Source organism: Drosophila miranda, chromosome 4 (genome assembly GCF_003369915.1).
Source record: "Drosophila miranda strain MSH22 chromosome 4, D.miranda_PacBio2.1, whole genome shotgun sequence".
In the NCBI taxonomy this organism is placed as follows: Eukaryota; Metazoa; Arthropoda; class Insecta; order Diptera; family Drosophilidae; genus Drosophila; species Drosophila miranda.
In genome coordinates this window covers 13,300,391-13,315,776 of record NC_046677.1, presented here as the reverse complement: position 1 = coordinate 13,315,776, position 15,386 = coordinate 13,300,391, and the positions used below count along the sequence as shown (strand labels likewise).

The 15,386-nt window shown below is 38.6% G+C and overlaps 1 protein-coding gene and 1 non-coding gene across 2 annotated transcripts; one reads left to right on the top strand and one right to left on the bottom strand.

The window, feature by feature from the left end:
• Positions 1-392: 392 nt before the first annotated feature.
• Positions 393-4,208, bottom strand: LOC117188578. The gene is made up of 2 exons (XM_033392559.1): positions 4,095-4,208; positions 393-878 (listed from the first exon to the last, which is right to left on the bottom strand). The coding sequence occupies exons 1-2, from the start codon at positions 4,183-4,185 to the stop codon at positions 646-648; spliced, it is 324 nt and encodes a 107-aa protein (XP_033248450.1). The 5' UTR covers positions 4,186-4,208; the 3' UTR covers positions 393-645.
• A 1,500-nt stretch (positions 4,209-5,708) lies between these two features.
• On the top strand, positions 5,709-5,781 carry Trnar-ccu. Its single transcript has one exon. It is a non-coding gene; the product is annotated as a tRNA-Arg (tRNA).
• Positions 5,782-15,386: the final 9,605 nt, after the last annotated feature.

The following is a 15,386-nucleotide window of genomic DNA, read 5'->3' as shown; positions in this document are numbered from 1 at the left end:
CAGGAGGGCGACGGGGGACGGGAGTAGGAGTTGGAATATGCGTGCCTTGATTGTTTTGTTTAGCATGCATAAGAGGCAGAGCCGGAGATGGGCTTGAATCTTCATTGAGTTCGTTTATTTGCATCTCACACCAACTACTGCATTCCTCGCCAGGTGCTAGAAATATCCTTCCATTGGCCTAAATATGTTTGCCTGCAGGATGCTCATCCTCCTCCTCTGTCAGTGTCTTCTCACTCAGTGAGATTTCTGTTTCTTCAAGAGTGTTTGTTTTCTAAAATTTAAAATTCCTATTAGAAAGAAATGAAATATTTTTGATTGTATGCTTCCGTCACAGCGTCTCACAGTTTTGAATAGCTAAGACAAAGCTTTAATAAAACTTCACTCACACAACAGGCCATTCTTAAAGTTGTCTTATGTTGCTTATACGACTTTGTGGATATTCTGTTATTCTGCTAGTTTCCTTTTCCCCTTCACAAATTTATCAATTGTCAGTTTAATTTGTTATGAATTGCTTCAAAATTGTAACACCATTCACCATTCACCATAAACTTCGCACATTGGCAATAATTAAAAAAGAATTTCAATGAGAATGCTTTCAGATAAATTTGTTCCGTCACCGTTTCCAATTGAACTTTTTCGCTGGCCCTATTCGAGTATATCCCCTGGAGGGCTGCACAAACTTTGGCAATAAATACACGCATCTCTGCACTCATCCAGCACTTGCACGAGCCGAACCCTCCCCTCGATACCTTTCTTGGCAAACAAAAGTTCGAAGCACAAAATAATATCGTACACAACGCATATTTTTCGGTCCTTCCTCAACTTCTTTGCACGGTGAGTGTTGTGGCGCAGAGGAGTCTTCGGAGGGGATGGAGAAGCTGAAAAGAAAATAGCGCGCAGAAAGCGGAAGTGCACATTAGTTGTATGCAAAAAGTTTTCTGTAAAGGGAAGCAGAACTTATGTACAGCAGCAGCCCCTGTAGAAAAAAGAACAGCAGCAGCAGCAACCCGCAAATAGAAATTTGTGGATGGTTCACCCTGTCAGCTGAGCAGAAAACTCTCTGCCGAACTAAGGAACTAAGCAACTGCCAAAGGAGCCCGCCCAACTGAGAAGGTGCGAAGCATTTTCGTGCACACCTGTGCAAAAAATGCTTTCAAAAACTTCTATATTTTTCCCTTATAAATATTTTTCCATTTTTCTTTTTTTCAATAATTTTGGACATTGAAAGTTGTTCCTGTTGTTGGAAAAAGTGGCGGCGTTGCATTTCAATTTTCGTACGTTTTCTGCTGTTTAATTTTCTGGCTGCTAAGCAAAGTTTAAAATATGCATGTCAAATTGTTTGAATATTGCAGCCCAGTCACGATTTTTAAGTAGAACATCAGCCAGGGCAGTCAGGAGCATCAGCAGTAGCACAAGCAGAAGCAGCAGCAGCATCTAAAATGCAGTCATCCTGTCTTCTCTGTCTGGGAATGTTGCCCCACTGGCTTGTCTGTCCAAAGAATTGCAACAGATTTATTATTTACATGCCAGTGGGGGCAGAGAGCTTATGGGTGGCGGGAATGGTGTGGTGCAGAAACTTGGATGCGACTTTTGGCGGCAGCCACTATGCAAGCGATGGTGCTAGTGCTATATATACTCATACAATATTCTTCAATGTGAGTGAAGGCAATTCGCTTTTGAATTTGAATCTGCAGCCTGCCTGCAGGTATTGGTCATGAGTCGATTCGAAATCAAAATCATTTTTTCATATTTCATGAGCATTTGCCGTTGTTTTTTCCATTGAAGCGATTGTCTCGAAGAACCGAAAATGATTAGTCGGTTTATGATCACTACCTGATGGAGTTGTATGATTTAACAAAAAGTTTCGTTGATTTCAAATAATCTTTTCTAAAATTCAACAGGTCCATGAAACACTTTAAAGAAACATTTAAACATAGTTCCATAGAGTGTGTGAAAAAGTTTGCTTAAAAACCCCTTAGTCCGGCGCTTGTCTAGAACTTTGCGTAATTTTCAGCCTTAAATTATAAATTTCAACAGCATCGCCTTCTATCGAACATTCCGTGCGACAAGTTCATTTTCGTCGCCATCATTGCCATTCAGGACCGTGCCACGCCCACGCAACAGTTGGTGCTGACATTGCAGGCTAACATTTTGGAAGAAATCAAATGAAATTTATGGTCTCGGCATCGCTTAAGAGTAGAGTCCTGCTAAGGCTGGAAAAAAGAAGGCCAGGCTAGCCTGCCATCTACGGTGGAAACCTATAAATTGTGTCGGACTGTAAGAAAAGGGCGAAAATGTCTGTCATTAAATTAACGCTAATTTGTTTAGTGGCCTCTGGGGAGACATTCACTGAAGACGGCCGAAAGCAAAGTGAAGTGTCCACTGAAGGCTATCGGTGGCGTATACTTAATATTCCACTCCTCTGTGATTTATGTACCTTTTATGTCTGTGTCTCTGGTTGTTAAAATTGAAATTTACTATAGCCTTATGAATCAGTTAAATGAATTGTAATTGGCAATCTATGCACTCAGAGTCCAACATACGAAAGCATTCATCTAAAATGTATTATGCAATGCGCATTGTTACCTCAGGAAGCAATAATTACGACTGGCATGTAATCTAATATCCGTCTGTGAGGATACTGAACTGAATTTTGCGGTGGGTAATCGGTCGGGGCGTATTGGGACGGGTGTCATGATGGTGGGCGGGTGCACCTAATGTGTACAACATAAATTGTCATTGTTAAAGTGCTAATGAATTTTTGGCATGCAAATCTTGCATGTAATGTGTGCTATTATAACTCCAATCGTCCCTGCTCGTCCTCTGCTTTCACTGGGGGTCAGCTATGGCTGTGCGGCATTCCGTCCGTCGCTTTTTGGGATCTAAGAAGGGTTTAGGCACCATGCCACGTGCTTGCTTGAGTTTGAGAATATAAGAAACGGTGTTTGGTAGACAATAGGGGCCAAATCAATTTAATGTTAATCAAAAGAGTCACAATACAAGCTAGTGAAATCGTTACTCAAAAAACATGCGGTATTATTCTATACACATATACATATGTACATATATTTATTACTCACCGAAAATGTCAATATGGGATGCTCCGTAAGCTATTAATATAAGCCAACGCAATACATATACCTACAATATTTTATGAGCTGTCTTGCTCAACCGCAAAGTACTTGTAAATACTCTCTGCAATACTCCTCCAATTTTATTGTTATTTAATGCCCAGCCAAAAACAGTGCCATAATTGTATTTTACACTGCGGATGAGAACCACCTACACTTACGGTTATTTGTGTGTGCGGATCGGCTAAAGCCTTGTTGGTTCTATATGGAATTGCAATTTATGCTGCGCACAAAACAATTTTCCAACGCCTCAGATACCCTAGCAGCAAGAGCAGCAACAGGGAAAACAATGCGGCCCACTGCTTCCGAAAAAGACAGTGAATGAAAATTTATGTTGGATGCGTGACCGTAAATGCTGTGTGCGTGATAAATCAATTTTCATTGCATACACACGCATAGCATTTTGTAATTGTGTGCAATTTGAGGAGGGGCGAATGGTAGAGCCTGCAGCAAAATGTACATACAATTTTAAGTATTTATGCCGCCCAGAATAGAGGGTTGGCAGTTAGTCCGTCGCCCGTATCGGCCATACGAATCGAAACGGAAATATTTGCCAGATTTCGATATTGTAATGCACCAATTGACAATTGGCTTGCGAGATTGATATCTCTCTCCCCTTGCAACACACCCAACCCGACCCGAACAGTGACGCTAAATGTCTGATTATTTTGTGATTTATGCATTGCAATTTGAACCTCACCCAGATGTCAGTGCAAACGAGAATGGCCCATGCTGATTTCCACTCAGGTTAATTTCAATTAAAAGTCGCATTTGGATTTTAATTAACACAGTACAAGTGCACATGTATATATGTATGGATGCACAAGTTATGTGATCTGATATATGAACTCGGCCACGCACACCAACGCAGGGCGATTACGAAGGCAACTCAATCAGAGCTCATTCGTCGACAGAGAGTTTAAGAGATGTTTAAATAAAAATTCTTACTTCTATAATTCTTACCTGTTACTTGTCCCTGTCTAGTCCTGTTGGTAAATTTATTTTGGTTTTGAAACAGAAGCATCGGTGACATCAATGTTTGCATAACGGTCATCGAAGTTTTACCAATAAATAATGAACCCCGTAAAATAAGTGGAAAACGAATATTAATATATGCAAATAAATTTAGAAAAAACATTTAGTATGTCAATATATCCATTTGTAATAGGTGAAATTATTAGACCTTTCGGCTGAGCTTTTATTTTGATCGAGTTTGTTCGGTTCCCATTTATTACTGATTCTGGGTTTTTAGGCCCTAACTTAAATGAAAGGCTGGGCGTCTGAATAGGTCTATAAATTATGAGTTTGTATATTTGACAATTACTGATTACAGTATTCTCTCGATATGTGCATACGACCTCTTTTTGAAAAATAACGTAATTACATGAAGTTATTTTATAGTGGATAGCAAAACTTATAAAATAAATTTTATTATAATTAATTTTTTTTTTTAATCTATAGTTTATATTTTCCTTTTTTCTCGTTTGTGCGTTTATTCATGTTGTGAGCTTCAAACATATTTTTCTTTTATTTATTATTCTAATATTTTTTTTTTTTTTTTTGAAAATGCAGAAATGTAAAAAAATTTTGCATTGAGCTATTAATGGTAAAATATACTTATGTATGACCACACTAAAAATGCTTATGAAACAAAAATTTTTAACCTATCCTTATGTACTTTTTGCTGTTTATTTCTATTGTCTTTAATACATAATTTTTATTATCTTCTACTACTATCTTCATGTGTCTTGCCGAAAACGCTGTTCTTTTTACATAGGTATGTGGGTCTAGTGGTGGCAAAACGTGGCGTTATTTTTAAGCGCAGGCACGCTTTTTCGCATTATTCGATTATTTTTGCGTTGTTTATCTCTTTTTGCGGATCACCGCAACTTTCACCACCAATGACAAAAAAAACAGCTGTATATAATCCCCCTGAAATCCCTCAAACAAATACTTTAGACAAATCGTATATATGTGGATTTTCGTGGACCACTGTGGCAATAAAGACACTGCTGGATATATGGAAGAAGAAATTTGTTACATATACTGGATATTTGAAGAGTATAGGGATTTATACGTTATGTGGTGGATTTGAATATGTATAACGACTAGCAGACAGCATTTCTGACCTCATAAAATTATGGCGCATAATGCAAATAGTTTAATGAGACTTCTGTCATAGGAGTTACAAGTGTATTTCATAATTTCGCTTCCTACGGCACAGCGCCCCCAAATAATACATTTCGGCTTGCTTTCATATCAAATTTGACTTTTTAGTGTAACCGTGGAGCATGAGCATCTGGTCACACTGGTCCCCGAGCTAAATATATGGCAATATCCCGATGCAAAATTTTGCTGATCTGACTGAGTAGAAGGCTTAATGGTGTCTAATTCAAAATCTGTTTAATTCGCATCCTAGATTTCACATCCTGTTTTTCATGAAATTTTTTCAGGGAGGCTCAGGGAAAGATCTTCAGCGGTGTATAGTATTTTGTGTCCGAAGGTCACACTGTCAAATCCAGAAAAATATGTTTATTTTCAAGGTTCATATGGACTTGTAGCTAACATTAAACGCAAGCCCCAGTGGCCTAATGGAGAAGGCAGCGGCCTCCTAAGCCGGGGATTGTGGGTTCGAGTCCCACCTGGGGCTATCTTTTTTTTTCCTTTATTCACAAAGATCGTATTTGGGATGGATATATGATAGGGATCAGATCAGTAGCGGTATTGTGCCATTGTTTTTTGTTTAAGATTCGGTTGATGCTGATTAGCAATATTTATAATTTAAAAGCAAGTGCTTGCTTCTGTGTATATATTTCTAACTGTAGTGTATTGACACTCAGACTTGAGCACGCGTTGTCTTCAAGATTCTCTTTTATTCTATATCCCTTGGATGGTGTGACCGTATATAGATATTAATATAATACCTAACACGCTTCTCCTTAGATGTTTAATATACATGTCATTTACAAATCTATTTTCTTATAACAATTTGATTTGTGTACTTAATCTAATTAGCGTATATAAAATTTATGTGATTTCGTATTTTTCTTTCTTCTTAATCTGTTTAGTATTTGTTTCAGTGTTTAATTTGTACATAATTTGATTTCATAATTCCTTTCTTTATATTATTTTATTGTTAAATACGCTTTACTACCTTCCCTGCCTCACGTGGTCTCAACTCTCTCCTGGTGGGTGTTGGTTGAGAAACTATTTGTTCATTGTTGGTTTTGGAATTGTCATCTACTGAACAATTGCTTTCGACATCAGGTGTTTTCGCATTAGGCGATGTATGATTGTTAGTGCTTTGGTTTCTAATTTGATCCAGGTGACGTTTTATTTCTCTGTTATTGTTCGCCAAAATACAACAATACGAACGCGGGCCCAGTTGTTGTTTTACAGTTGCCTGAGTCCAGCTTGCTTTGTTAGGATTTTTGTAGTCCCTAACCATAACTTTTTGACCCTTTAAAAATTCTGTGCTTCGTCTACCTTTGTGATTTACAACACACTCAGTCTGTTTTTTATTTATTATGCTTTCGACCGTAGGTGGTTTTAACAACGAAAATCTTGTTTTTAGTGTACGACCAAAAAATAATTTAGCAGGAGATTCGCCCGTAGTACAATGAATCGTATTTCGGTAATCGATCAAAAATCTATTTAAAATTGTATTAAAATCTTGTCTTTCATTAGCCTTTATGTTTGCATATAGTGATTTCTTAACAGTCTTTACAAAATTTTCTGCTTGACCATTAGTCGCTGGATGTCCTGGAGCAGTAAAAATGTGATTAACACCATTGTTTTTCATAAACGTTTTAAAATCATCAGAAGTAAACTGTCGTCCATTGTCACTAACTAACACGTCTGGTAAACCATATCGACAAAATACTTCTCTAAGCTTGTTGATAGTAAACAATGAAGTTATTTCCTTCGTTTTGAATACTTCTGCCCATTTGGTATAAGAATCTATAATAACCAATAAATGAAAACCTCTAATTGGTCCTGCAAAGTCTATGTGTACTCGACTCCAAGCCTTTCCTGTGGATTTCCACGGTATTAACAGACTCTTTTCTGGACTTGATTGTAGTTCCTGACAAGGAATACAATCTCGAATTAATTTCTCAATTTCAGAATCCATGCAAGGCCACCACACATAAGAACGTGCTAACATTTTGGTTTTTACTATTCCCAAATGCGATGCATGAAATTCTGCTAAAATAGCTTGTCTCAGTTTGGTTGGAATTACTACTCTGTGTCCCCATAAGATACAATCATATTCCACTGAAAGTTCATTTGTTTTAGAGATGTAGGCAGAAAACTCGCTGCCTTTTAATCTTGTCTTCGAACCAGTGTTAATTGCCTCACAAACTTTTGATAATATTGGGTCACGTCGTGTTTCACGAGCTATTTCTTTGAAGCTAATTTTGAACACCTTTTCGGACTGTATAAAATGTATGTAATTATAGTCTTCGTTTGGTACAGCCGTTTCCCATTGAGGCATTCTTGAGAGTCCATCTGCTATATTTAAGGTCCCCTTTATGTGTTCAACTGTATATTGAAAACCTGACAAAGTCAGTGCCCATCTTTGCATTCGTGCAGAGGCCATCAATGGAAGTCCTTTCAGGTCTCCAAATATGCTTAGTAATGGTTTGTGATCTGTTCGAAGGATGAACTTGTTTCCTAAAAGATACTGTCTTAATTTACTCACACAGAACACTATAGCCAGGGCCTCTTTCTCGATTGTACTGTAATTATGCTCGCTTTTGGATAATGCTCTTGATACAAATGCTATTGGTTTGATATCTTCATTGCATTTATGTGATAAAACACCTGAAACTGCATGACTGCTAGCATCAGTCGTTAATACTAACGGTTGATCTGGGTTGTAGTGAACTTAAACTTGTTCAGAAGTTACTTCTTTCTTTACCTCTTCATATGCACTCTGACATTCGCGTGTCCAATTAAATTTTGTATTTTTCTTTAATAATGCATATAAAGGACTCATTATCTGAGCGAAATTATTGATAAACTTTGAATAATAATTTACCATGCCTATGAAAGCTCTAAGCTGTGATACGTTTTCCGGAGCCGGTGCAAACAATACACTCGCAACTCTATCATTGTTTTTGCTCAGTCCTATCCTGTCAATTGAAAATCCTAGGTAACAAATTTTGGATTTAAAGAACTCACATTTCTTGTCATTTAATTTAAGTCCAACTGATTTCAGTTTTCTAAGTACAGCTTTTAGGTTTGAAATATGTTCTTGAAGATCTCGTCCTGTAACTGTTATGTCATCTTGATAAACCACAACTCCTCGCATACCCTGAAACAACCCTTCCATTGTTTTTTGAAAAATAGCTGCTGCAGTTTTTATACCAAATGGTAAGCGTTTAACTTTCAATAGTCCAATATGTGTGCTCCAAGTACACAAATTTTGAGATTGCTCATCTAAATTTAGCTGATTGTAAGCAGTTGACAGGTCAAGTTTTGAATACAGTGTACCCCCTTCAAGCGCTGCAAAAATGTCGTCTATTCGAGGTAGTGGATACTTTACGTCGACTAAAGACCGGTTTAATGTAACCTTATAGTCACCACAAATTCGTATGTCACCGTTTGGTTTTAAAATCGGTACCAAAGGTGTTGCCCATTCAGAACTAACAACTTGCTCTAAAATTCCATCATCTATGAATTTTCGTAACTGCACTTCAATCTTTTCTTTCCATGCTAATGGTACTGACCTAGGCTTGAAAAATATTGGTTTTGCATCTTCTTTTAATAGTAACGATATCGTATTCGTAGTATATGAACCTAAACGAGGCTCAAAAACTTCAGCAAACTCCGATTTAATCTGTTCTGTAATTACAGAATTTGGTTCATTTACGTACACATTGTTCACCTGCATTAACTCAAAATTAAAAGCTCTCAAAAATGTTCTACCTAGCAAAGGTGGACTCACTGCATTGGTTACAACAACAACAATTTGTTTTTTTAGACCTCGATATTCGATCGTTGCATCGTACTCACCAATAACTTTGATTGAATCTCCATTGTAATCTACATATGGAACTAGACATTTTCTAAGTGGTCTGCTGGTATTTAAGCTTTCGTAAAATGTTTTTGGAACCAATGTGCACGGTGCACCAGTGTCGCAAGCAATTTTCGTTATGTTTCCATCAATTTTTACAGGTAAATAATATACTCCACTAGTTGAGGTTGTATCAACGCTATAGATAGAAAAGTTATAATTATCATTATCAAAATTATTATCAGAATAGGTGTCATGTTTTGTTTGAGATACATAATTTACGGATTTTTTTGATTTATTTTTACAAATGCTCGCCAAGTGACCTATTTTTCCACAGCTGTGACATTTGCATGCCTTATACTTGCAATTGTTTGAGTTATGATTTCGCCAGCCACAGTGTGTGCATGGCTGCTGCTTCTTTTCTCTGCCAGCGTCGCAGTCGTTTTCGCCGTCGCCGTCACCGTCGCTTCTGCCGCCTCTGTAACTCACGTTTCGGTTGCCCTTGAAATGACTTCTGCCGTTGCTCTTTGCTTGATCTCTGTTCTCGCCTCTTTGCCTCTGCCATTGACTAGTCCCGTTCTTTTGATGCATGTAGTTGACGTTGTGTTCTGTCTTCCTTGTGCTGATCTTCGTCTCCATGATCATCGCCTTCTTGAGTGCATCAGCCAGAGTTAGATTTTCGTCTTCTTCACATATTCTTTCATATATAGGGTTGGGAAGGCTCATCACAAATTGGTTTAATACAAACGCTTCCAGATTTGAGCCAAATTTGCATTCCAATGCCAATTGTTTAACTCGAGCATACCACTCCGCTACAGTCTCATCTTCACTTTTTGTGGACATGTGAAATTTTTTTCTTTCTCTGAATATGAGTGTAGGTGGTGTGTAGTGTGTTTTTAAAATTTCACATAATTCTTTGTATGCTTTTGATACGGGTGATACCGGATTGCACAAACTATGTAGTACAGTGTAAGCCGCTGTACCGATCGACTTCAACAAAACTGCCTTTTTTGTGTTTTCCTCTTTCACATTCAATTCGCACAAATGTATGTCGAATTTTTCCTTCCAAATGCAGAACGTTTCTTGGTGTGGCGAAAACTCAGCAATTGTTGCCATTTGATAGAATGTTGGTGCTTCATTTTTCGTCATGTTGCTATTCATATATTATATGCACTTTTAACATGTGTATGTATATTAATACGTTTTATTTTATGCTCGTCGCCAATTATGTAGTGTATTGACACTCAGACTTGAGCACGCGTTGTCTTCAAGATTCTCTTTTATTCTATATCCCTTGGATGGTGTGACCGTATATAGATATTAATATAATACCTAACACTAACTATCTAGCCAAAATGAATACAATTCGATTTCTGAAAATAATATTTGTAGGTTCATTATTCCTAGCTAATTAATTAAATAATTGAATACCTCTCTCTGCCTACCCACGCTCTGATATTTATGATGCCCCGGACAAACCTTATGTGACTTTATACCACACACACTCACACACAAGACCCCAAACCCCCATCAGCTCCAGCCCCGTTTGCCACTCTTGACTTTTAATGTCCCTGCTATAAATGTCAAGTCCCGCGAGGGCGACACGCCCTCCCAGAAGGAAATGACAAAGACCGGAGAAAAAACCACAGCAGCGCACACAAGTGCCAAAAAAGAAGAAAAATAAAAAATGAAACAACAACAGAAAAAGAAAACAGAAGGATAGTTTCGAAAGCCGAAGATTACATACTTTTAAGACCGATCATTCCCATTCCCATTCCCATGACATTAATTGAGTGACTATCATATAAAAAACTTGGGTTGTGTTTTGAACAGATCAAGAATGTGTATACAATTTGGGGGCCCGAGATGATTCATTTCCACATTCATAGTACCCTTCGTAAGGGTATTAAGACAACAGCAACAAAAGGACTTGTCACATATACACCAGAGGCACCCACAAACAACCAAACAACATTAAGAAATTTGTAGGAAGCGAATGCGTTTTATTTAATTTTTATTGCCGTCGACGATGCTCATGGCCAATTTGTGTGTGTGTGTCGGAGAGTGTACGAGTATGGGTGACTTTATATATGTGTGCGAGTAGGTGGGTGATGTGTGTCAGTAATAAAGCATTTAAGAATTATGAGGGAGTAGGAGGCAGTCGAGCAACAAGCTGGAAAACAATTAGCCGGCGACCCACGAAAGTATGCTACAAATAATAAAGAAATTGCGAGGCCTTGATAGACCGAAAACGAAGTACTCTACTCTCTACAAGTATTACATAAGAAGTGTTGGGACAATATGATTGAATTTGTTTTTGTAATATCCTTCAACAGTGGGTGAAGTGACCAATATAGCAGGAGAAAGCCTAGCTACTGAAGTATTGACTATAACATAAATATAACATTACTGAAAGATGTAGAAAAAAAGCATATAAGCATATAAAAAAAAGAGCTCAAATCTCTTGGAAGAATTCTAAATTGATTCCGCCAAAAACAATTTGAAATTCCGAGTTCGTGCTAGATTGGTAATATCCCCCACTGTGCGTTGAATAAATTCTTCATAAAATAATACCAGATATTAGGAATTTTTTCAGTATTGCTAAATAATACAAATAGTATGAAAGCATATTACTATAAAAAGTAGTTTTCTTGAAATCGTGGCTTATTTCACCCTCTTCACATGCTTTACCTGCTGTACCTTTCCATTTAACAAAATCTCGTAAGAGAATGTTCCACATGCCCTCCTCGAAGAGTATGTGATTGTGTGTGGGCAATTTGCTCTCATATTTTTGTGCAAACCGAGTGAAAGAAATTGAGATGGTCGACGTGATGCCATTAAAGTGGTACAATCGTGACCGGGCACACCCTCCAGGAAAGTATTTCTTCGGCTTATGATTAATGCCCTAATGAGGCACACAAACAACAACAGTGGTAAAGTCACACCAGAGCGAGGACGAGTGCAAGAGAGGGAGGAATGGGGTCGAAAGTAGTTTCGACAACGACAACGGCAACGGCAAGTAAGCCGCACAGGATGCAGATGCAGGAAAAGTTTTGCATTGCACAACACCACCAACAACGACGATTCCAGAACCAGGAACAGCAACAGCAAGTGACAAACACTCATGTACGTGGGGGGAAACCTAAACACCCATCTCACCCCTGTCCCGTTGGCCAGTGTGACCGTTGCAGGGTTTCAAAATTAAAGGCCAAAACTTTGCCCTGTCCTTCGGTCACATCAGCTCGTCCGTGAGTTATGCAAGTGACGTTTCGAAAAACGGGTTGAAACCCGCAACAACGGCAGTGCAGCAGCAGCTATGAACACTGGTGGGCCGGTCCTCTCCCGTCCTCTCTCGGCCATTCGCTTCGTTTGTCTCTGTTTGCCTATAATTAAGCCTAATGTACGCTACGTCGACATTTTAAGCATCTTTTCGTAGCACTGTTGCTTGTTGGTTGTTGCTTGCCGGCCGTGTCTGTTGTTGTTGCGGCTAGTTTTTGGCTTGTAATTGGTGGTTGGCTGTGGGCGAATGTGCCATCCACCATCTCTGTCGGTGGGTTGGTGGGGCGTTAGTTGCCCTCAAACTATTAAAAATTGAATTTGGGCATATTTTATGGATTCATTCCTCTTATATATACATATATACCGTTATACATAGATCTATATTTGTATACTTATAGATCCAGAAATAGCTTGAGGCTTAATCTTTTTGCTTTGTATTCCAAATGAATTACTTTTGTGCGATAAATAAAGAAAAAATTCCAAAAATTAATCATTTATTGGGTGATATTTTTCTTGTATTTCTGTGCCACCCCGCGAATTCAATATTTACTTGTTCCAACCCAGCAACCCACTTGTCGCATAAATTGCTTATTGAAAAATGCCGCCAAACGTGACGCGCTCCGCATATTAAAAAACATTTATTTTCCGCAGCCAACGCTGAACCCTGTCTGGCTCATGAAAATTAAATACCAGAGGACTGAAAAAATATTGAAAAAATTTACACAAGGTTAGTCATAAACGGAAATCAAATGAAAAGGTCAGAAATGCCAAAAAAAAACCTCAATTTGCCAGGCGCTTCGCTCGTAAAAATTCGAACAGCGAGCCGCCGATCTTTTGCGCCCTATTTTGCCTACTCCCTGCCGCCGACGCTGCCCCTGACCCCTAACCCTAGTCTTGTAAGTGTTAATTTATTTGTCGGTTGATTACAACGTGCTTCCGGCAGCCCGACGTAGTGTTGGCTGCAAAAACAAATTAATTTTTATGTCTCTGTGCGGGGGCATAGGGGTACAAACACATTTTGAGTAATGCGACAGCCGACCCCAAGCCGGAAGTGTATTAATTTCCGACCAGAGACAGGAGCTCCGGAAAAAGGAACGTCGGGTATCAAGGTGAAGGTTGATCTGTCCTGGAACAGTGTTCTTTTTGCTTTGGAAGTGCGGAACTTATGTTTTCGTATGGCATTGTGAGGTAGCAAGAACATCCTTTAAATTCATCCATAAGATATTATAGCTACGGCTTACTACCGTCTCTCTTTAATCCCACTGAGCAAATAAATTAAAAAATCAAATGATGTTTTCAAACTTTACCATGAGTATTTATTTATTAAAAAATAGTTTAAACATTTTTGAACATGTTTCCATATCTCAATATATGAAATTACTTTCAAATAATTATATACAAACTTTTTATATTCATATATACATTTTTATTAAATGTCCTTTGTGATAAAAAATGCATACCACACACCACATATTGACACAACAAATGCGAGTCACCGGTCCTCTAACCTGGCATCGTGTTAGTGTCGTGATTTGAAGAATTTGTTGTCTTCCTTTACTTTTGTTACTTAGAAAATAGGTCCTCGACTAGGAATGATTAGTTTTCATTCCCAATCTAAGCTTTCGTTTCCAAAATAGTCTTGTACTTGCATTTCGAATTAGAGCAAGATCAAATTTACGTACGTTCTCTATCATATCCTGAAGATTTAAATCGGTTCGGCTGACACAATGCCTGGCCAGACTAATGTCAAGACAAACAATGTCGAAAGCCAAGTATTTATTCCCATTCTCTTTAGCCGCTTGGACAATTATCAGTTTCACATTTCATTATCTAATCACGTCGACCTTCTCGTATGACACCCAAAGCCCAGGAGTCCGAAGAAGGAAACGAGCCGGCCAGAATAAACAGTCGACAGCCTTGCGGCAAAAGTCGGTCAATTGTCAGTTGTCTGTGGGCATAGCCGTTGGTATGGGTTCCTTCATGGGTTATGGGGCTGGCTGGAATCGGGGTGTGGAATGTTGGGTTTGGCCAAGGCAAATGCATTTTGCAATTAATTGCCATAATTAATTAGGTTTAAACGAAACATTGCTCCAACATACTTGCAGATATACACGATATATCTGAAAGCAGAAACTACACGGTGGGAAAAACCCCTAGCATGAGACAAATTACTGAATACCTATACTAAAGAGCTTGGAGTTCTTCAAGAGTAGAACTGATTCAAATAAGTGTATGTTCTGGACCACTCCATTCTTGAATTTTCTTACTATATGTTTTAGTAAGTCCCGTTTGTGCAAGTAGATTCTATATCTACGAAGCTTTTTTTCGGCAGTGCATATGTATAACCTGATGTCGTGTCCTTATCGGCTTGCGTGCTGGGTAAGAGGTAAGACGATTGCGGCTGAAATGTTGGCCAAAGAATGGCGAGACTCATCAATTTCATTGATATGGCCCTGTCCCGGATATTGTAATTAATCCTTAAAGTTCTCGACTTGAGTTTAAATTCAATTAAGCTTTAATCAATGGCAAGCCAACTGCGAACCACGTACATATCCTGTTGTACCGTCCCCATCCCTATCTGCTGCGCCCGCACTCTGCTCCTCACTGACATCATAACGACAGCCACAAATAACCGCAGGATAACTTCATTTGCATGAGCCCTGCCCAGACCATGGATGGACTGGTATGGGACGGGATGGGACAGGATAGCACGGCATGGTCTGAACAGATGATGCCCGGACAGACGAATGGGGCGTGATCGAGTGGGGAGTGCAAACTTTTGTGCGTGGACGTGGGAGCGTAAAAAAAATGCAACTCTGAACATTTGGAAAGCCGCCATATAAAATATTATATATTTATACTCATGTGGCGATGTATCTGCGTGTATATATTTTTATTATGTCTCTCCTCTTGTCTGTTTTTACATTAAAGAATTTTATTATTGTTGCAACTGCAGA

Excerpts from the sequence above, each read along its gene's own strand:
- LOC117188578 (XM_033392559.1), bottom strand. The coding sequence starts at position 4,185 with ATGACCGTTATGCAAACATTGATGTCACCGATGCTTCTGTTTCAAAAC. Across the intron at positions 879-4,094 it reads TAGACAGGGACAAGTAACAG|CTTCTCCATCCCCTCCGAAG; the intron begins GTAAGAATTATA and ends TTTTCTTTTCAG.